Source organism: Anabrus simplex, chromosome 1 (assembly GCF_040414725.1).
Source record: "Anabrus simplex isolate iqAnaSimp1 chromosome 1, ASM4041472v1, whole genome shotgun sequence".
NCBI lineage: Eukaryota > Metazoa > Arthropoda > Insecta > Orthoptera > Tettigoniidae > Anabrus > Anabrus simplex.
The window spans coordinates 224277704-224302211 of record NC_090265.1 but is presented as its reverse complement, the minus strand read 5'-3'; the positions used below and the strand labels follow the sequence as shown (position 1 = coordinate 224302211).

At 39.3% G+C, this 24508-nt stretch overlaps 1 protein-coding gene across 1 annotated transcript; it reads right to left on the bottom strand.

Moving 5' to 3' along the window:
* Positions 1 to 4871: 4871 nt before the first annotated feature.
* Positions 4872 to 23973, bottom strand: LOC136864245 (uncharacterized). Its single transcript, XM_067140990.2, has 2 exons — positions 23876 to 23973; positions 4872 to 9557 (listed from the first exon to the last, which is right to left on the bottom strand). Exon 2 carries the CDS (start codon positions 9532 to 9534, stop codon positions 7528 to 7530), a length of 2007 nt encoding a protein of 668 aa, XP_066997091.2. The 5' UTR covers positions 9535 to 9557; positions 23876 to 23973; the 3' UTR covers positions 4872 to 7527.
* Positions 23974 to 24508: the final 535 nt, after the last annotated feature.

Here is a 24508-nt window from a genome sequence, read left to right as displayed (position 1 = left end):
TTGAGCTGAAGTTTTCAAGGTCTGCTAGGCTTCTTAAATGGCAATAGCCTCAAAAGGTCATAAATGACCTAGTATTGCACTCGGTAGGCCTCTTGGTTTCCTCTAGGCAGCATTTCCCTAAACATGAAGACAGACAGCTTGATTACAGACTCATTTAATGAAGACAACTTCAAGACCACAAAGTTATCCATTAATGAAAAGGAAACATTAACAGAGAATCTGTTGAAATTTCAATTAAAGTCAGATTTCAAAAAGAAAACTCTTGGAAATTTCTAGATAAATATCAGTAAGGAATATGGACCTCTAAGTAAAAGAGCACTTTGAGTTTTAGTACTGTCTACATATACTGAACTGGAAGAAAGAGGGTTCTCTTCATATTCTTACATTAAAAACAAATACAGGAACAACCTAAATGCAAGCCCTGATGTAAGAGTGCACATACTTAACATTTGAACAGGATTTCAGAATGTTACACACATCAAAACGTTCAAGGATCGCATTAATAAAAATGTACTCTATAAGTAACAGGACATTAAATCTTAAATATTTTAAATGTCTTACTTTTTTTTTCACATAATATACAATTGTTTTATTTATGTTTGATAACTTAATATAAATGGTTCATGTTTGTGGGTTACTGTAGTCACGTCCTAGTTTGTGAACCATGGGCAACGGCTGAGTGGCCTAGTAAGTGGTCCTGAGAGTCGGGATACCCTATGGAATGGGAGTGGGCATCTCGGACATATTCTGAGTCGTGGCCCTCCTTGTGCTCAGGCGGCTAGGACTATACAATTCACCGGTGGTCCATAACCCGTTAGAGGAGAGATCCTTGCTTGGACTATGTGCAAGTAGGGCAGCATCCTGTTTCATGAATCAACCGAGCTCAGAACACTTTAAGCAAGCCTCGGACCTATGGGAGTAATGGAGTCCCACTCCCATTTGACAGGCGAGGGACTCCTTGGAAACAACTTGGCGAATGAAATGGAATTCGATGGGGAGCTATCAATATTAATGGGGCTTATGGAAGAAAGAAGGTAGAACTGGCTGAGTCAGCAAAGAGGATGCATCTGGATGTGCTAGGAGTAAGTGATATTTGGGTAAGGGGAGATAATGAGGAAGAGATAGGAGATTATAAAGTGTACTTGACGGGTGTTAGAAAGGGAAGGGCAGAGTCTGGGGTAGGGCTCTTTATCAGGAATACCATTGCACGCAACATAGTTTCTGTTAGGCACGTAAATGAGCGAATGATGTGGGTAGATTTGTCAGTTGGAGGAATTAGGACAAGAATTGTGTCCGTGTATAAACCATGTGAGGGTGCAGATGAGGATGAAGTTGACAAGTTTTATGAAGCATTGAGTGACATCGTGGTCAGGGTGAACAGCAAGGATAGAATAGTGCTAATGGGCGATTTCAATGCGAAAGTTGGGAATAGAACTGAAGGATACGAAAGGGTGATTGGTAAATGTGGGGAAGATATGGAAGCTAATGGGAATGGGAAGCGTTTGCTGGACTTCTGTGCTAGTATGGGTTTAGCTGTTACGAATACATTCTTCAAGCATAAGGCTATTCACCGCTACACATGGGAGGCTAGGGGCACCAGATCCATAATAGACTATCTTAATGGACTTTGATTTCAGGAAATCTGTTAGGAATGTACGAGTTTTTCGTGGATTTTTCGATGATACAGACCACTATCTGATCTGTAGTGAACTAAGTATCTCTAGGCCTAGGGTAGAGAAAGTGAAATCTGTCTGCAAACGAATAAGAGTAGAAAATCTCCAGGGTGAAGAAATTAGACAGCAGTACGTGGATATGATTAGTGAGAAGTTTCGAACAGTAGACAGTAAGCAGGTTCAGGATATAGAAAGTGAATGGGTGGCATACAGGGATGCTGTAGTAGAAACAGCAAGGGAATGCCTAGGAACAACTGTGTGTAAAGATGGGAAAAGGCGAACATCTTGGTGGAATGATGAAGTGAGAGCAGCCTGTAAACGTAAAAAGAAGGCTTATCAGAAATGGCTCCAAACAAGGGCCGAGGCAGACAGGGATTTGTACGTAGATGAAAGAAACAGAGCGAAACAAATAGTTGTTGAATCCAAAAAGAAGTCATGGGAAGATTTTGGTAATAACCTGGAAAGGCTAGGTCAAGCAGCAGGGAAACCTTTCTGGACAGTAATAAAGAATCTTAGGAAGGGAGGGAAAAAGGAAATGAACAGTGTTTTGAGTAATTCAGGTGAACTCATAATAGATCCCAGGGAATCACTGGAGAGGTGGAGGGAATATTTTGAACATCTTCTCAATGTAAAAGGAAATCATCCTGGTGGTGTTGCAAACAGCCAAGCTCATGGGGAGGAGGAAAATGATGTTGGTGAAATTACGCTTGAGGAAGTGGAAAGGATAGTAAATAAACTCCATTGTCATAAGGCAGCAGGAATAGATGAAATTAGACCTGAAATGGTTAAGTATAGTGGGAAGGCAGGGATGAAATGGCTTCATAGAGTAGTAAAATTAGCGTGGAGTGTTGGTAAGGTACCTTCAGATTGGACAAAAGCAGTAATTTCACCTATCTATAAGCAAGGGAACAGGAAGGATTGCAACAACTATCGATGTATCTCATTGATTAGTATACCAGGCAAAATATTCACTGGCATCTTGGAAGGGAGGGTGCGATCAGTCGTTGAGAGGAAGTTGGATGAAAACCAGTGTGGTTTCAGACCACAGAGAGGCTGTCAGGATCAGATTTTCAGTATGCGCCAGGTAATTGAAAAATGCTACGAGAGGAATAGGCAGTTGTGTTTATGTTTCGTAGATCTAGAGAAAGCATATGATAGGGTACCGAGGGAAAAGATGTTCACCATATTGGGGGACTATGGAATTAAAGGTAGATTATTAAAATCAATCAAAGGCATTTATGTTGACAATTGGGCTTCAGTGAGAATTGATGGTAGAATGAGTTCTTGGTTCAGGGTACTTACAGGAGTTAGACAAGGCTGTAATCTTTCACGTTTGCTGTTCGTAGGTTACATGGATCATCTGCTGAAAGGTATAAAATGGCAGGGAGGGATTCAGTTAGGTGGAAATGTAGTAAGCAGTTTGGCCTATGCTGACGACTTGGTCTTAATGGTAGACTGTACCGAAAGCCTGCAATCTAATATCTTGGAACTTGAAAATAGGTGCAATGAGTATGGTATGAAAATTAGCCCCTCTCAACAGAATTGAATGTCAGATTGGTGATACAAAGCTAGAACAGGTCGATAATTTCAAGTATTTAGGTTGTGTGTTCTCCCAGGATGGTAATATAGTGAGTGAGTTTGAATCAAGGTGTAGTAAAGCTAATGCAGTGAGCTCGCAGTTGCGATCAGCAGTATTCTGTAAGAAGGAAGTCAGTTCCCAGACGAAACTATCTTTACATCGGTCTGTTTTCAGACCAACTTTGCTTTACAGGATCGAAAGGTGGGTGGACTCAGGATATCTTATTCATAAGTAACAGATATGAAAGTAGCAAGAATGATTGTTGGTACAAACAGGTGGGAACAATGGCAGGAGGGTACTTGGAATGAGGAGATAAAGGCTAATTTAAGAATGAACTCGATGGATGAAGCTGTACGCATAAACCGGCTTCGGTGGTGGGGTCATGTGAGGCGAGTGGAGGAGGATAGGTTACCTAGGAGACTAATGGACTCTACTATGGAGGGTAAGAGAAGTAGAGGGAGACCAAGACGACGATGGTTAGACTCGGTTTCTAACGATTTAAAGATAAGAGGTATAGAACTAAATGAAGCCACAGCACTAGTTGCAAATCGAGGATTGTGGCGACGTTCAGTAAATTCTCAGAGGCTTGCAGACTGAACGCTGAAAGGCATAACAGTCTACAATGATAATGTATGTATGTATGTATGTATGTATGTAAACATAAAGTACTGTAAAATACAACCATTCTACAGTAGTTTAGTTTTCAATAAAATGCAAAATAAGAATTCGTCTTGACTATTTTATATATATTTTCCCAAACCTTCATGAAACTACCCACACATAAAACATGAGATTGATTCAAAGCTCTCAGAAGCATCTGCAAGACTTGTTTTGTATTTGCAATGTATACAATATGTGCCTACAACAAAAACAGCTATTCCAATATTAGCATTAGTAAATAAAAAGTTCAATCGCACAGTCATCTCTAAGGGCTCCGAGATAATCCCTTGAGCTATTATTACTTTATTCGCCACTATCTTCAGAACACACGGAAGTGTAGGAACTTATAAATCTGCACTATATTTTGTCAAGACAAGAGGGGATAATATAATAATTTTGTGTGGTTATTTCTAGCCAGGTGCAGCCCTTGTAAGGCATACCCTCCGATGAGGGTGGGCGGCATCTGCCATGTGTAGGTAACTGCGTATTATTGTGGTGGAGGATAGTGTTATGTGTGGTGTGAGAGTTGCAGGGATGTTGGGGACAGCACAAACACCCAGCTCCCGAGCCATTGGAATTAACCAATGAAGGTTAAAATCCCCGACCCGGCCGGGAATCGAACCCGGGACCCTCTGAACCGAAGGCCAGTACGCTGACCATTCAGCCAACGAGTTGGACAGAGGGGTTAATATAACATAGGTTTTAATTTTTTACTTTGTTATCTTTTTAAGATAGTGCCCAATAAAGTAATGTACAACAACAATTCATCTTCAAACAAAACTTATCTATGTTATATATATAGGATACTGTAATAGGTTATTTAAATTGCATTTTATTACAACCATTAGGCACAACTTAGGCCTACATAAGGATGTAACAGTGTGGTAAAAATTTGAGGGTATGGTTTGGGGGTACTACTTTACTAAAGTAAGTAGTAAGGGGTACGCAAGATGAAAATGGTTAGGAATCGTTGCTCTAAAATAATAAAATAAGAACAAGTTATGAGTCACTTTGACAGAAGATACATTTTTATTTAAAAATCAAATATCAATACATTTGAAAAGTAATATTATCACAATATGAAAATATTTCTTAAATTTAAAAAGCTTCACGAGATATATACTGTATGTGATAGAAAATTGCCGATTTTTACTTGGTTGCAAATAACCTCATAATAAAATTATATGCAAAGAATGTTTTAAATAATTTTAGTTTTCCTTTGGGACACTAACTCATTTAAGCAAACAATTTGCAATCATAAAAAGAAAGTTAAGCATATTTGTAGTTACCTACCATTGTCTAATATTTATATTTCATTTCTGTTTAAATGGTAAGTACATATTTTTTTTATCATGGCAACCCTCCCTTCTTCACAGCTAGAGGCATTTGACTGACTGATAAAACAATCCAATACAATACAGATGAGGTGACATCCAAGCAAGCTTGTCTTTGTGCCTTGCTTCTATGCACTGTGCACAAAAATACCTTGTCATACACTGTCTATGGCAAACTGTATCAAAATTATCACTTTGATGCAACAGAACATGAGACAAGTTGATGACAGTTTTGTTCACATGAATCGAAGCATTTCCAGGTTGTGGAAAAAATTCCGAGTTTGGTAGCAGATCAAAATCATGCAAAACAGCAGCAGCTCAAGACTGGTATACACTCATATGCACAGCTACTACTCTCCGCCACAAGCTTTGAAACAGCACAGGAGTTGCTAAAAGAGCTAAAATTGTGCGCAGTAGACTATTAATGTGGGACTGTATTCAAGAAGACTACTCAGGAATCCTCCACTTTGACATCAATGGGTGGCTCACATCCAGTGGGTTAGAGTACATCAGACTGACACTGAAATCAATGGTCCAGAATGTGTTCACTGATGAAGTGTGAATTGATTTACATTGCGATATTGATTACTCTCTGCAAATATGGAGGTCAAAAAGAGAATATTGCAATGAATCATTTTCAAAAGAACATCAACAGCTTGAAGGTTCAGCACTATACTGGACTGGCATCACTGTACACCACTGGTTCATATTCAAGGAAACAGGAACTGCAGTGTATGAACACAACATTCTTGTACCCATAGCAAGTGGTTTTTCAGGGACTTTAAGATATTGATTTACAGGATGATAATGCTTGCCCACATTGTGCAGCAGCTGTGAATGGATAACTGGAGGGATGTGTGATCCGCAGAATGGACTGGCTAGTCTTGCCTGGACATGAACTGCATCGAGCGTGCATTGATCTTTCTTCAATGGGCAATTTCGAACCATCAACATCCATCATTAATAATTCAGGCCCTAAAAGCTGTCATTGAGGAGAGGTATTGTTTGCCTCAAGAAATGCTCAATGATTTGGTGCAGCGTATGCCCCATCGCATTCAAGAGTACCTCCAGTTTTGTGGAGGAATAACACATTGACAACTCCCATGACTGCATTGAAAACTAATTTTTATGTTCTAACCAAGGAGGTTCCTTAATTTGTTTGGTTTAGTCACATATTGAGCATTTTTCTTTTCATACTGGGTCCAAAGTTACTTTAATGTTAAGTTTATGTTGTATTTACTATTCTGAGTTTCACATTAAATAATTGGAAGATCAAAGCTACAATTAAATATTTGCAACAACATATACCAAATCTCTCTCTTAAATTAATAAAATACACCACATCATTACATCACCACATACCTTAGTTTTAAAATAAATTTGCTTCTCATGTGAGCATCTATAAGTAGGTAAATTCATTCATTCATTAAATAAATAAATAAATAAATAAGAAATATAAACTGTTGTAAAATATATGAAGTTCCAATATTTAATATAAAACTAGACAAAAATAATTATCCCATTAAACAGTGACAAAATTAAAATCTCACTGGAACAAATTAAACAACAGAGGTATTTGCTTTTTAAAACATTTTTCTTAAAGCATACAGACCTAGCAAAGTCCGCTAGATAAGTAAACAAATTTCACAAAGTATTATTATCCAACCAATTTTATTTCTTGTGGTTATGAATGTAGTTAAGCCTTCCTGATACTTCAGAGGGAGAGAGAATTGTCTTCACTGATAAATAGACTATTCATTGATATTAAATAGTTTCATAAATTTACCCAATGTAAATCATGCACTTTCAGTTAACTGATGCATGGAAAATGATCAAATTAAAATACTTATCACAAATCTAATTATAGACTTTGCCATAAAATGCCAGCAAGATGAGGAAATATCCTACCAAGGTATTTTAATATTGCCCAAATTAAGAATCATGAATAAAGTATTTCAGCTGAATAACTTCATGCAGCATTTAGCTCTCCCTTCAATAAAGCATTTAAGTAACATTGTGCAAAACAAGTTCATTCATTTATTCAGTATTACAACTGCAAGTACAAAGCTGGAGAAATGGAGGTAGTAAAATGCTAATAGCTGATGTAATGCTCATAACCAACAAATAGAATGATTTTATTCCTGAAACCATGCATCAGTTTTTCCCATTTAAAATTAACAAATCTTGAGTTTTCAGCAAATGAAATTATTTACACTTGCATAAATTTTTTTCCTTCCTTCCTTCCTTCCTTCCTTCCTTCCTTCCTTCCTTGACAGCAATGTCATATGCATCTATGATCTAATGTGCATAAGCAATTTGTTGTTAAACTGAAGAGAGAATTCTTAAGAGATACAATTGCCAAAGGGTCTAAAGATTTCTCCAAAACAATGGAACAAAAGTGGTCAAACCTTTTACCACGAATAAAATAATGTCTGTCAAATTGCTGTTGATCAAAATCAGCACCCAACTCCTCTTCAGCAGCCTTAAGATCATCTTTATAACGTTCCTCAATTTCTGATGCAATATTGCAAACTATTTTGCAAACAAAATCTAATATTCGCAAAAACCAGTTTATTTTAAAGAGAGCAATTTGTTCAAACAACAGTGATGCAACTTCAACTATTGGTAAATGCAGATTCTTGTCATAATTTGACATGCTGTACACATTTAACATCTCCCACATGTCTACAGACTGTTGTAACACCCTTTGAGCAACCATACTAATGCCAGCTATGCCACTGCCCTGTAGAAGATCACTGATGCTGGCCATTCGCTCATTAAGTTCAAGTTGAGTTGTGCTAATATTTTGATGCTTCCAAATAACCTTTGCTGCTTCACTGAGCTGGTCCCACGATTTATACTCCTGAGTCAAATTTTGTATAGCTTTCAGTATTATCTGATGCTGGTTTCTGTTTATCCGACAAAAATTCTTAGGATAGACTATTAGTTGTTGAGGATAGGCAGAATTTACAAATTTCGTGTGGGCCTTTGTGTTCCGAAAATATCTATTAGGATACACCAGTCTCCAAACAAAGTCATCTTTATTTTCGATTTCTTTCAATTTTCGAATTACTTCTGCTCGTCCTTCTGGAGTATTCACATCTTTACCGCCCCTCCTAATTCTGCAAATCACTCTTGATATCTTACTTTTCTCCAAACTTTCTTTGTATGTTTCAATAACTTCTGTCTGTGTCTCTTTAATTATAGAATCAGCAGTTTTAAGAGTCACTGCAGAATGGGTAAAGAACAACACAGAAGCTGTGAACTGGAATACATCCAATGCAGTCAATTCACCATCCTTAAATTTATTCTGAAGCATAAATGCTCCATTTAAAACTCCAAGACCATTAAGAGTTACAGAACCAATATTGAGGATAGTGGAAGTCATACGACCAGCACTGCTTACAATCTGACCTGCTTCAGTCATCATTGTTATGGCAGTATTTGCCCCCATAGAAGCTGTTCCAAAAGCACTGCCTGCAAATGACAGCCAACAACTACGAGCATCAGAATCCTTCAATCCAATACTCTGACTGTGGTTTGCTCTGTCTACCAAGATAGTTGAGCTCCGAACTAATCCATAGGCACCAGCTGTAACTCCTCCCCACAGGGATGCTACCATCAAAGGACCAGTAATAGGAAAGAAGAGAGAAGCTACAGAAATTACTGCTGAACCAAAAGAAACACCTGCATTTGTAATATCCAATCCAGAAAGCACTTTTCTTTTCACGTTACAAGCAGGAGTTTTTCCAAAGTCAACAAGCACAACACCATTATCATCTGTTTGGTAAAATCCATCATAAGGATAGCAATACCTGCATTCAGGAAGTTCATTATTGTTGAGAAAGTCTTTCCAAGTTTGATATACACGAGCACTATAATCAATGAAACAAGGTCCTGTTAAGTCATTTGGGACTCTGAAAATTGGTATAGGCTGGACACCGGAAATTTGTTCTTCAGAACTTTTCTTTCTTGGTACTGGGACTTCTAAACAGACAAAAATTATAGACATGAATGTCTCAGCATTTCCACTTTGCCCATGTTTGTCTTCTCTTAAAATAGCAGAACATACTTTTGTAATCTCCTCATACTGTTTAGTATTGTAACCAGTTTGATTTATTGAAGAAGGCAATTCACTAGGTGGCCCAAACAGAGCAAAACCAACTTTCTTCTCCAAAAATTGACGCTCTGAATATTCATAAGAGTCCCAGTCATAATCGCCAAACAAATTATAAAACTTTTGTTGCACTCCAACTGCTTCATCTTCCCAAGAAAGTGAATTATCCATCGCTGAACCAGTGGACACACAACCTGGAAAATGAGTTTAAAAAATGTACTGCAATATCAATGGAGAGTTTCAACACAATATATAACAATAACAACCTGTGAATTTACATTCTGATTATTGCCTAAGTAAATAGTGATTTTATTTAATTTTGATGTGTATCCAAATTTTCAATCAGTTTACTTCTATCATGTTAAGTTTTCTTGCAAAATCACTTCAAAATAATTTTAGCTGAGCCACGAGTTAAACCTCTCCATCTGTCAAAACTGCCACCGAACTTCCACTGTGATGTTATCAGTGTTCTAACTTAACTATCATATTGCAGAAGTTTTACCTGTTAGGACCAGATGTCTAGTGTATTTACTAACAATGCCTAGTGTTCAGAAACTTATCGAGAATTTTTTTTTTTTTTTTTTTTTTTTTTTTGTTACTTCTGCTGTTACCATCCCTGTAATTAAATTCATCCACCAATCATTTGGCTTGACGCTTAAATCCTATCCTCCGATCATGGTTACTGTTATTCATTTCCTTCTCGAAATCTCTCCTGGTCCTCTATATAAGGAATGACTTTTTCCAAGAATAATGTCTTGTGGCAGTGGATCACTGAGTGTCCTATGTGAAGGAGAGATCTCCTGGGAGGAGATTCTGGAGGTGGGGACTGGCAGACCAGCATGAAGAGAATTTTGACAAGGTACGGCAGAATATTAAACATGTGAACACACTGCATGTGAACACAGGAAGATTCCTACGTACCCTTTTAGTATGTAACTGCCAGGTTTCAGCTTCTTAAATTTAAATGTATGTTTATTTTGCCAGTCTGCAGATTTTAAAAATTTCTTCCCTAATGGGAATTTTTAAAATGTAAGGAAGCACGAGTGGTTACCCCTCATACACTTCCTCTAATTTAATGTTGGGTGGCAGTTTTTCTAACATTCTAAATTTACTACTCAGTTTTCAAACTTACAATTTTCTTTTAGTTAGTCATGGTCTTAGCCTCTGTCATCAGGCTTTATGCCCACTGAGGTGTTTGCTCTTCACTTAAATTTTGGGAATGCTTGAGTTTCCATCTCCAGTTCATTTTGGTTCTCAAACTTTCAAAAGGAACCTTCCCTAACCTTTTTCATGGCCATGTAGTGTGGGTCTCTGAGTATTTACAGCATATTCTTTTTCAAGGGTAGCATAGGTTATAAGTAGTAAATTTTTACAGCAGTGTATTTACTGCTTCTAGTATTTTGTAGTGACTGACATTATTAAGTGTGTAATTTCATGGCCCGATAAATGGCATTGTGTAAAGTATTGTAAATATACTACTGGGTTCGAGACCCAACTGATGCAAATTTTTTGAAGAAGCTACGGCTTCTCTAAATTACAATCTAGCTTTATCAGGTACAGGCTAGCTTTCCTATTGAACTTTTAAAATATTCCTGTAGCCCGGAAGCAAACTAAACTATGTCCAATTTTTTACATTCTTCATGTATGGACAGTGCTACTACTGTAAGTGCTTTCTGTCCAATAGCCAAAAATGACAGAAATAAGGGGTTAAAAATAATGTTATGTCCAATTCTGTTTGGAGGCAAGGAACACCATCTGGACATAAAGTCATTTGCCTCTGACTCAACGTGGATTCTCTGTTCTTCACGGAACTCGATGTCCCACACAGCCCACATTATTGGTAACATTGAGTATCGTGTAGTACTGGTAATGCGACAGTCGTTGACAGAGTAATCTGCAGTGTTGTGTGCAATGTCTTTAATGAGTTAATTCTGTAGTGAAATTTAAAATAGCCTATTTAATTGATGAGAAAATGTTGCCCAGCAGACAAAGGATAGTACATTTAGTGCTGGATATTGTCAGGGATGGAAACCATGAAAATTTGAAAGGTGAACCAATAAAGTTATACTGGGCATGAGGCAAATAGAACCTTAACATGCTGAAATATGTAGACATGCATCTTCCATACTCTTGCAATGTTTATTATTTCCTTGCAGTTGCACAGCTTGAATCTTCTGTAACAACATCTGAATACACTGATGAACAAAGCAATGTTACTTTAGTAGATAATGCCACTAAACAATTTGTGCTTTGTTACATCAGAGTACGGTTGCAACATCAGGACAGGCTTCATGTTCCACATGTGAGAGTCAACAAGTCAGGGAACAAGTGCCACCTGTAGATTTATTGAATAATGATTTACTATTAAGTAGCAGCAGCAGCAGTGAAGCCGATAACTCGGGAAGTAATAAACATTACATGCCTTCTCCTGAGAAGTGTGCTGGAACAGATTCTGATAATGGTTCCTCCCTTCACCTGAACAGTCATACTACTGACAGTTTCGATAATCCTGTTAGGGCTGTGAATAGTGTAACCAACAGTGAAGTCACGATTAATAGGGAGGTTTTAAATAAAACTAATTCGCCAGCAAGGAAAGGAACGTGTTAGAAATCCAAGTAAATGGCTACAAAACAAGCGCGAAGCAAGCTACGCAGCATGGAAAGCTTACATAAGCAGAGCAGGCATGATTGTACAGGATAGAGTAATGAAACCACCATGTTCCTGTAGGATGCGTTGCCAAGAAAAAATTATGGAAATAGAGGGGACGGAAATCTTCTGTTCATATGGGATGCACAAAAAAGTGATGATATGAGAGGTCAATTTATTTGTTCATGCATAGAAACAAAACCAGTTGCATGTTGTAGGAGTAGACGAGTTTTTTGGTGAAGAAGAGACTGGTACCAGTATGTAAAGCCATATTTCTCAATACACTTTGTATTTCCAACACAGTTGCTATTACTGCCTTGAAGGAGGAAATGCCAGGTGGATTGGTAGAACCCAATCAAAGAGGAAAACACACTCCAAGTAACAAAACTGCACAAGTGATTATAGATAATGTTTGCAATCATATTGATCATATTTTCCAACATACGATAGTCACTACAGCAGGGAAAGATTGGAAAGGAAGTTCTTGGGGGTCACATCTAAATATTGAGAAAATGTATGCTTTATATCTGGAATTCTGTGAACAAAACGATTTTCACAAAAACTTGCCAAGAAAACAGTCAGCAAAACTGCTCACACTTGTCCTTTGTAAATTAAGTATGTTTGGTTCAACATATTTGTCCAAAATTTAGTTTTTAACATTTACCTTAGAGCTAGTCTTACAGATTTGAGATTAACATCACTGTGATTAATTTGAAGCATAAATAAGCAGTGTACAATACAACCAAGGAATAGAAAAGTTAAACAACCTAGGGCCATGACTTTAGTAAGAACACAATATCTTGTTGTTTTCAAGTTTTGTTTCAGTTCTGAAACATTCTTCTTATATTCAGTTAAGCTTCTGGTTTCTTGGCTGAATGGTTAATATAGGGCACATTCTAACTGGCTCAGGACTGGGTGTTTGTATTAGTCTTAATACCTGTATCTTCACTGACACACATCACACTACTGTCCACCACAGAAACATGCAATAGTGAATACATCCCTCCACAAAGGGTTGATGTCAGGAAGGGCATCCAGCCGTAATACTGGGACAAATCTGCACAAATTTATTTCTAGATACAGGGGAAAATGTGAAAAAAAAAGTTAGTATTCTGTATTATCTGTTGTATATATTTACACGTGGGAGTGAACAAACAAAAAGCATGTGTTATTTCCATCAAAATTCGTATTGTCCTACATAGATTGTTATCAACATTAGAAGTACACACTTCAGATTTGTTTAAGAATAGATACTCAAAAAGTTGCCTTAGTACATAGGGAATAGGAAAGGGCTGAGAGCGGGAAGGAAGCGGCCATGGCCTTAATTAGGATACAGCCCCAGCATTTGTCTGGTGTGAAAATGGGAAATAATGAAAAGCCATCTTTAGGGCTGCTGACAGTGGGATTTGAACCCACTATTCTCCTGAACGCAAGCTGACAACTTATTTATTTTTCTTTCTTTCTTAATCTGTTTACCCTCCAGGGTTGGTTTTTCTCTTGGACTCATTGAGGCATCCCACCTCTACCACCTTAAGGGTAGTGTCCTGGAGACTTTGGGTTGGGGATACAACTGAGGAGCAGGGCCAGTATCTCGCCCAGGTGGCCTCACCTGCTATTCTGAACAGGAAGATTGGAAGGGCTAGGCAAGGAAGAGGGAAGGAAGTGGCCGCGGCCTTAAGTTAGGTGCCATCCCAGCATTTGCCTGAAGGAGAAGTGGGAAATGACAGAAAACCACTTTGAGGATGGCTGAGGTGGGAATCGAACCCCTCTCTACTCAGTTGACCTCCCGAGGCTGAGTGGAGCCTGTTCTAGCCCTCATGGCCGAGACGGGAATCGAACCTGGGCCTCCGTGGGTGGAAGCTAATCACGCTAACCACTACATGACAGAGGCAGACAAGCTAACAGCTACATGCCCAAAGCACGCAGTCACTCTCTCGGTAAAAGTTGCGTTAGATGTTATATAACATATGGCAGTGATATCGGTCTACTGGTTAGCCGCGAAATAGAAAACAGGAAAGATTTCTGATATACTGTATGTATGTATGTTTAGTCATCAGCCCAAAGGCTGGTTGGATCCTCAACAGCTCCGCCATCAGCTGTCATAGATGGCCTAGGCATCACTGAAGAGGCGTACTAGGGAAATGAGGAGTGAGGTCGTTTCCCATTGCTTTCCTCACTGAGCCAGAAGTTGCTATTACAAAACAGTCTGCCAAGCCCACTGAAATGCATGCACCAACCGACCCTATGAGCAATAGTTTCACACCATTCATAGCAGGGACTGGCTGCATAAGGAATGGCATTACTAGCATTGCTCATACCTCAGTCACTTTCATATTGTCAAAGCCAAGTATAAGACAGACAGATCAATGAAAGTAACAAAATTGCTCTAGCCTATACCAGAAGACATAGTGCACTGTAAACACTAGGTCCCGCCAGCAAAGGCATGATATACTGTAATAGTTTCTTTTCCACTTGACCTCTCCTTGTTGCTGTTACCTGACTAGAATGTCTCCCCTAATTCCAAGCTACAGAGAGAGGCACCCCTGATCTACAGTTTAGTATTCATGTATATAACTTTGTGTATATATATACATATACACAGGATTATTCACTTAAGGTGTTACACAGAAATAATGTCTAAACCATTAAATATATTCGTATTCTGTTTCCATATTTGTAAATGATACCCAGGTACTTGTAAAATAGTGTGCTAAGTATTCTCACAGGGTGTTTTATAACCGAGATATTAATACTAACTTCATATTTTTAAATGGAACGGCACAATAAAGTTCAACTGCGTACAAGTTCAAAAATGTAAGGATTTTTGAAATCTGACAATTACTTTCTGAGATATCAATAAGAACAACATGCGCAGTTTTGCATACTGCATTAGACGCTGTGCAGTCGGGCAAGGACATATTGACACACAAGTAGTTTTCTGGGTGTGATTGCAGCCACAGAATGGATACCAGGCATGTAAACATATCGTACACACCTGATGCGTTTGCAAAGTTTGTATGACAGGACAGGGAGGATTAATGTTTTTGAAACGAAAAAAATAATTACTTTGATTTGGTACCTTTGAGATGGGCCACAGCCGACGTCCTTTCCAAATCCTTCCCATTCCCATCCGTGGGAAAAGACGCCAAACTGAGCGCAACCTGTTACACATGGATTTCAAAACAATACAAAACAAACAAATTTAATCTTCCTTCCCCATTGTGTGTTCGCCAGTCATACAATAACGTTGCACACCCAGGGTATGTTACGGTACATCACATTTTGTGTACCGGTTTACAATAGGCCTACATGCCTGATATCCGTTCTGTGGCTGGAATCTATGCCAGGAAACAGTTTGCATGCCAATACGTCCTTGGCCGAACGTATGCTGTCTGATGCGGCACGCAAAAGCCCAAATGCGGTTTTTTTTTATTGATATCTCAAAAAGTAACTGTCCGATTTTGAAAATGCTTCATATTTGAACTTGCACGCAGTTGAACTTTCAGGCCAGCTGCACGAATTTGTACCGTTCCGTTTTAAAATATGGAGTTAGTATTAATATCTCGGTTATTAATCACCCCATGAGAATACGTATCACACTATTTTACAAGTCCCTGGCTAGCATTTACAAATATGAAAACAGAATAAAGATATCTTTAATGGTTTGGACGTTATTTCTGTGTAACATCTTAGGGTAATAACCCTGTATATTTTTTAGTCAGATTCCGTCCACCAGTAGTCGCGTGCGCTCATCAATCGGGCGTGTTTTAACTCTTTGCAAATTGTGCGCTGAAAGGTTTTAGTGACGCCATTGATTTGCGTCCGATTGATGCGATAGATCCGATGAATCGTCGGAATACAGTTTGCGAACGAGTGTAAATAGTTAGTCAGATGACCGTTTTATACTGAAATGGATTAAAATAGAAAGGCATTGGTTACTTCACCAGGAACATTGGTCTGATTATGCTAAATAAAGTCGAATTGTCATATTTCTACCTCCACTGAACTACTTAAAAGCCATAAGTGAGATAGGCTAATTCTTTATCCCTGTACTGTGCCACTAGAGATGAACAATACTGTATGCATACATGTTTTCTTTTGTTTATTTTTACAGTTTGCTTTACGTTTCGCCGACACAGATAAATAGGTCTTATGGCAACGATGGGACAGGAAAGGGCTAGAAGTGGGAAGGAATCGACCGTGGCCTTAAGGTAAACCACGGACTACTGGGCTGCTGACGGTGGGGTTCCAACTCTCTATCCTCCGAATGCAAGCCAACAGCTACGCGATTCAAACCGCGCAGCTATTTGTTCGGTTTATGTGCTTTTGACGACCTATAATAACCTCCATTACTAGTCTTTTCTATCTGAAGAGTGGTGGCGGCCATCGTCTTCCGAGATTGATTGAACCGATGGAAGAGCGCTGGAAACAAGAACACATTCTGAAGTTTAGCAATAATCTAAAGAACGCGTAGATTGATGGATAGTTGATGGATGCGCATGAATTTACAAACACGCTGGTCCGCAATGTCCTGAAGATACATCACCGGGAGTCACGAAATCAAAACATCCTCTGTTGGGTGAAATAGACCAGACACACTGTGTTTAATCAATATTTATTTAAATAATATTAGTATGAACACACTGTCCGGCCCCTTGGTTGAATGGTCAACTGCGCAGTGGCCTCCTGTTCATGGGACTCTAGGTTCGATTCCTGGACGGATCGGGGATTTTAACATGTATTGTTAATTCCTCTAACTTGAGGACTGGGTGTTTGTATTTATATCAATACACACACTACATACAACATCACTACCAACCACCACAGAACCACCAGTAGTGAATATACGCTTCCATGTAGGATTGGCGTCTGCTGGTGGTGGTTATTGTTTTACGAGAAAGTACGGTACAACTAGGCAACCATCCTCAATATAACACTAAAGAGAAAATGAAGGGATCAGACACTTCGAAAAATGAAGGTATCGCCAAAGAAAGCGTCGGGATCGGAAAAGAACAAGAGTTGACCAACGAAGGTCGAATAGCATAGATGAAAGTGAGAAACCTGGCACAAGTAAAACTAGGTAATGCCAGGATGGGAAAGAGTTAAAGGGGGAAGGAAGCGGCCGTAACCTTAAGGTACAGCCCCAGCATTTGCTTGGTGTGAAAGTGGGAAAGCACGGAAAACCATTCAGGGCTACCGACTGTGGGATTCGAACCCACTATCTTCCGAATGCAAGCTAACAGCTACGTGCCCCAAACCACGCGGTCACTCGCTCGGTAAATATGTTATTGAAAAAACGGATCATGTATTACTACTGGACGCGCTGGTGAAAGGTCGGCTGCTGGAAGTGCTCTGTCTTATCGTAGTGATAAATATTAGTTAATACCTTTTAAAGTTGGTTGGCTAGTTAGTTGCCGAGCCAGAGGAAATAACGAAGGTTAAAATCCCCGACCCTGGCGGGAATCTAATCCAGGACCCTTGGACCTAAGGCGAGCGTGCTAACCGAGCCGGGCGTCATTTACAACGCCGTTATGTTGAATTTCACGCTCTCTTTTACTGTACCCCGTGGCAGACTGAATTGTGATTTCGAGTTGATGCCCTATAGGCGACCTGCGCGGATGAATTTTAATAGTGAAGACGGCACTAACACCCAGCCCTGTCTCCGAACCATCCTGCGGAACAGGAGTGCGAGAAGCGTAAAAAGGCTTCGATCACATTGGAGGCACGCTTGTGCAAGTAATTTGGCGACGCGCACATGCGCAAGCGTGCACATATAAACCATCTGCAGGAGAGCCGACAGAAACAAGTGGTGACTTGTCCATCGTCGCTCACACTGCCGGCCACAAGCAAGTGTACGCTTGCACAAGCTTGATCCGACTCCACCTCGAAACAAGTTGTTTTGTAGTTGCAAGCGTGCGTGATGTCAGTTGATTTCTGACCACCGATGCTTCTCTTCAGGTGATACACACTTTCGGAAATTAGATTGCTTCTTTATTCTAGGTGTGATTTTGTCCAGTATATAGTAGACAGTGTCTGGTATCATTCTGAAGTATTCAAAAAAACTTATCAGTCTGTCTAAGCAAATCGTTGAATAACATGCGTACTCTCCATCTTCCTCTATCCACAAAATACTCGTTCACCCACTCTTCCCTGATTTCCTGCTCATCCAAAAATAAAAACTTTAAAACACCATTTTCCAAAACATTTCCTCATCGTCTGACATCTCCATTTCGACTGACCTGTTTATAATAATTAACTTGCACCAAATACTGTATTTGCTTGCACCTGCTTGCATTTAGTATGAGCGAGCACATTGCTGTTCACGCAAGCTTGCGCACGCGCGCGCCACCAAGTTACTTGCACAAGCGGGCCTCCAATGTGATCGAAGCCTAAGTCGCATATGTTCGGCAATATGGCCATAGCATAACGTCAGGAAAAAATGTTATCTCAACCAACTCTTACGAGTCCTACTGCGATCAGTTTGCCTGGGCGGCCAGTAAAATACACAATTTCTCATAAACTCAGGATGAACTATATCAATTTAAGAAACTTTAATCTGGAACTTTCTCGCTGGTACTTCTTAAAGAGACAACAAGAACAGAAATTACAGCTGCATGCCACAAATGTCTTCGCACGTGTAGAAGCGATTCCTGTAGGTGAACTTTTATTAATTGCTATGTCTCTTATTTTTAATTCTTTCAGACAATATTGATTGTGGCTTGACATTGTATGGGATGAAAAGCTTTGTTTTATGAACGATTACATGGAACATGCACATTTAAATATTCACTAAGAAAGTGATAACATTCTCGTTCTACTCACCTCGGCATTTAAACTTCGAGACGCCAATTTGATTTGCGGGACAAATAGATTTTCTCACAGGTCTGCAAGACGGAAGCAAAGGTTGTAAAATAACACGAGGGTGTTCTTTTGCCAAAGGAATAATTAGAGAGTGTGGCGGCATCAGGAAGAATGAACTCGCCCCACATACAGAACACACCCTTGTGCACGATGCAACATTGCATCAGGGTATAGCTTGCTAAACTAGCGTCATTCGGCTGCGTGGAGTGAGCATGAGCATCACGCCTGTTTGTGTCTTGTTGGTGTAATCAGTGTAACCTATCTCACATACAAAGGTGTACTAAAACTGTGTGTGGTGTAAATAAATCTTATTATCCATGAGGGCTGGTTTATTTATGAACGATGTGGAGCTGTCTACAACCAAGACTCCATAAGAGCTTAATTTCACGCTAATTCGGGGAAAATTCCCGCTCAAAACTTTACATTGAGCACATAATTCGGTGTGACTTGATACTCTTAGGGGAGAGAGGGGAACTGAGCCACCCTTAAGGCAAAATGTGTCAATAACCAGAAAAGATATTTGAATGCTTGTGAAATAATAAAATCAACAATAAGCTCATGGACTCCCGCCCCCACAAGTGGGGCAAAAGCGTCCACCAGAGTGGAGCAATGCGTCATTTTTCTACCGTTATTGATACGAATAATCCACTTAATTTTGGGCTTACAGTAACTTTGTAGAGAAAACATTACGTTTTTATTCTATTCAGCCGGCTGAAACTAGGAATTATTAAAAGAAAAGCAATTTGTAAAAGCCCTCTTGTCTTATACGCTAATTCTTTCCTTTATTTTCATTAATTACGGTATTAACAAAAGTATTAGTGAAAAAAAAAATGCGTCGTTCATAGTGGCTAACCGATCATGGCAAGTAGTAGAGACTTTGCATGTGCTGTGAGGAAGAGTAGCAGGGGTGTATCTTTTTGCCAAGGTCATGGACACAGGTATGATTCATCGGTTTGCCGCGCGCATTCGTCAGTCTGGCAGTCTTTAATGTTTAGCGTGTACTCAAATACTAAATGATTAGTAATTGTGTAATCACAGAGTACTTTATTTAATTGCAATACATGTGTAATATTGTTCCTTTGGTGAAAGTGTTATTGTATAGTATTGAATCAAAATCTCAAACTATTAGCGTTGGTAAACTGTCAACCTTTGCCTCTGTCGAATTCCGCTCTGAGAGCATAAAAAAATCTTGTCACTTTGTAGCTTCATTTTCTCAGTTTTGATGTACTGTAGACTATATACCCCTCGCCCGCTATATCCCACGAACCCGGGTACTTTGTTGCCAGTGCATATTTTGCCCCCCCTCCATCTCCCCCACTTCTAATTCCTAATCGCCGCTACTGTGGGATTACACAAACTAAAAATAAATATATATAAATGCAAATAAAGACACTTGACAAAGAAGTTCTTCCAGCCAATTAAGTTAAGTTACATAAATCGACGGGTTTTGTCTTGATAATTCGCTCGACCTATGCAGAAATCCTTGCTACAGTCTTTTCCCGCCATCTTCCTGTTCTGAATAAGTCAATTTCCTTCGTCGAACTCGAATGCAAACCTCTTCTACAGAAATAATGTTAAATATGAGAAGTTTCCAATTTAAGGACGGATGAATTGAGTAACGACCAGATTTCTGTAGAAAAAACTATTCTACCGAGCGAGTTGGCCGTGTGGTTTGGGACCCGCAGCTGTGAGCTTGCATTCGGGAAATAGTGGGTTCGAACCCCACTGTCGGCAGCCCTGAAGATTGTTTTCCTTGGTTTCCCCATTTTCACACCAGGCTGTACCCTAATTAAGGCCATGGCCGTTTCCTTCGCACTCCTAGCCCTTTCCTATCCCATCGTCACCACAAGGCTTATCTGTGTTCGTGTGACGTAAAGCCAATTGTAAAACTATTCTATGGGTTGTCACCTTTTGATATGAGAAAGCTTCAGCTAACGTGAGAATGTGCATCGATTAATTCTGGAAAGTAATATTAGTGGTGTAATATGTTTGATATAAACTTTTGTCATGGATCGACTGCCTGTATTTATATTCTCCCTAGCATGTTGCACATCATCTTCACACCATGCCACTCCCTTGTCTGTCTTCATTATGTAATGTCTGACCATTATGACAAAGATACAGGGAAAAGGAATAAATAAAATTGCCCGAGCATTATAATTTAAATGTCGGTGTATAATTTCAAATGTTTTACTTAGTTCGGACACGCACTGAGTCAGTCCACTTCCATAATTCCTCTGCACTTCCTTGTCCCGCACCCCACTTTTCAAATAGATTGGCTCCTAACTAGACAGTGAACGCTGCTAAAAAGCCACCCTGAGAGACATAATACAATGTGTTTACGAAACGCTATCTTAAAATTAGCTCCATGTTTTTATGAATCTGACAAAAATTGTATTTCTTACAGAGAAAAAAAAAAAAAAAAAACTAAAATAAACACCAGTAACTTCGAAGCTTTGCGGCGGAGAGTTTCGTTAACAAGCTGCACATCTCGCAAACCAAGTTCACCACATGTAACCTCGCACAGGATCCAAAATCCTACAGTTCACAAAATTAGATCAGATGGACTCTCATGACCCGTATCACTATCTTGCCCCACTCTTCCCTACATGTAAAACTAAAAATGTTATTTCTGCACGTTAACATTTGTACCTGCCTGCTGTCATTTCTTGATGGATACAGTACTTTTGCATCCATCCCTCGGCACAGGCCAGAGTAAAGTGTAGCTTCCACCAAAGTCCCAGTCAACATCCATGGCTGTGACAATATGGAAGTTGCTGGGGTATGGGTAATGCTGAGTAATGACATTCGGAGCATGACTAGTGCATCTGAAGTGTTATGGAAGGTGCTGCTCATAGGGTCAGTCGTGCTGCAATAGTACTTTTTGACCCAGTGAGGAAAGCAATGGCAAACTACCTCACTCCTCATTTGCCTAGTACGCCTCATTTTGGTGTTTCCATTGGTTTTGGGGGTTTCCTTATAACCGCATAACCTTTGGTGGTGCTATTTGAGGATCCAACCAGCCTCTGGGCTGATGACCTAACAGACAGACAACATTTGTACGGAATGGAAATTGCAGGACACATTTTTATAGGCTTCTGAATAAAAGTTTATAAAATGAAACACGATTTTGCTGTTGGCAGATACAAAATAGTTATTTTGTGTGCATCGATATCGTATTTACTGAATAAAAGCATAGGACAAGTCATTTCATTGTTTTCATTATTCATTTTAGATAACTATTAAACTATACCGGAAAAAAATCTTTCCACTTCGGTAGCTAAACTAGAAACACAGTTAAGTTTAAAACTACTTTTAGTTGGCAGTGCGGTTAGGGACGCGCAGCTGTAAGATTGCATCCGGGAGATAGTAGGTTCGAACCCCACCGTCGGCAGCCCTAAAGACCGTTTTCCGTGGGTTCCCATTTTCACACCAGGCAAATGTTGGGGCTGTATCTTACTTAAAGCTACGGCTACTTCCTTCCCACACCTAGACCTTTCCTATCCCATCGTCTCCATAAGACCTATCTGTGTCGGTGCGACGTAAAGCAATTTTTGTTAATGCGTGAAAAAGAAAAAAAAAACTATTCCAAGGGCCAAAATACGAACATGCATGGGCAACAACTTTCAAAATTGCTGTCCGCTTACGATTTGGTTGCATAGCCAGTCTTATCCAAACATAGCCAATGTGGAACAGCCGTTCGTGTCTACAACAGTCATACTGTAAGTTGCTGATAGCTTTTCACGACATTTCTCAATGTCTTAAGAAAAATTACCTTTATAGCTACTCCATCTAACCTAGAGCCAAGTAACATTAGCCGCAAGGTCGGAATTTTATTAGTCCCATGGAACAAAGGCAAATCTCTTACGAGATGCCACTTACGTTGACAATTCAGCAATTTGTCATCTTCCTCGAAATTCTTAAGCATCTTGGCTCTGCTGCTGAATCGGGTGTACACTGCAAAACTGTCACATATAAAAAAGTCCTTGATATAATGTAGGTCTTTGTGGTGGATAAAATGCGTCCATGGTGTAGGGAGGCCAAAAGCCTTATTTCATATGTTAAACAGCTAAACTCGGTCAGAGAAGACGCCTCTGAATTCCCGAGACAGTGCATTGGTATTGCGATTCAATGGGGGGAACGCCGCTAATAGGACGGATACCTCCTCTGACACCGCTCCGCTAGACGAAGTTTTTCCATTTCCTTTGATTTCTTATTAAACTGATTCAGAAATAGCATTTGTAGAAGTATAACTCATTCATGCCAGATAGAGATATCATCGCATTTCCGCGAACATGTATTTCGTTTCCTAAAATAACACTATTTCCTAAAAATTCTCGTTAAAACATTGTATTTCAGGTATGGTATTATTAGAGATACATTCGTAAAGAACAATTTATCTTTCCATGTTTTGTCGCCTTTACTAATACGAAAAATATTTCTCCAGGAACGGGTGGAGATTGAGTTAGTACTTTCGAGAGCTAAATTACACCATAAGTAGAGGTGGTGGTGATGATTGAGGTTTCGCTACGCAAAAAGGTGATACTGTATTATCAACTCAAATTGTGTGTAGTCGTAAACACACGACTAATTCTGATGTATGTCTCAAAGCACGGAAGTTTTTAGAAATCGGATTCATCAAACTGTAAATAAGACGCTTTCAACACGTTGAAGATTACCTTTTACTTCATATAGGCCCTAACTTACGGAATTCACGTATCGCATTCTATAGAAACAGTTATAAAAAGAATCGCCGATTTTCATATTGAATCTATTTCTACAAACCGTTAATTTCAACACCTCGAAAGTCTTCTTGCATGACCTATGTTCCTATTTACCTCCTTTGTAGCCCCATTTTACAAATATATGAATGTGCGACAACTTGCAAACACTATTTAAACACATAGTTGATGAGAGCTCCCTCTTAGCATTCCAACCCGAGGTAGCTCAATAGAGCAATCTGTAATAAAGAGTAAACTATGTTTTGACATACTGTAATATTTACCTGGACTTGACACTGTACGCAGAACTATCCGAAACACAGCTATATATCCACAACCATACCATGTGCCATGTACAACCTGTTCTGTTCGTGAAGTTCTGTTCGTGAAGTTGATTTGGGCTCATGTACAACCTGACTGAGAGCCGAAAGCAGTCAGCAATCCATTCACACACATGCAAATTCAGTGTTGCCAAATCACTTTTCTAAACTGTTCAGCTAATTTCTTCAAATATGATGTTTTGTTGGGAAAATAGAAAGTTTTAAGCAGAAGCTCGCCAAAACAAAAGCAAAAAAAAAAAAATCTGACTGTTCGTTCGCATTTTTATTAGCATATTTAAGTAAAAGGTCGATTTAGTATTCAAGTGTTGAATTATACCGTAAGTAGTGGTGGTGGTGATTGATGTTTCGCCATGCAAAGTGGCGGTATTATCGACTCACATTGTGTGTAGTCATAAATACCACTTACAAGTTTGATACCGTAACTCATTGTAGCGTAATGAAAGTCAATGATTACTAGAGACGAGAATTATAGGCACTAAAAACAGTTAAAATAGGCAGGCATATAGGCTCATAAATTAGGCAAAATAGGCATGTAAATAGGCACTAACGTGTAAAATAGGCAACAAAATAGGCATG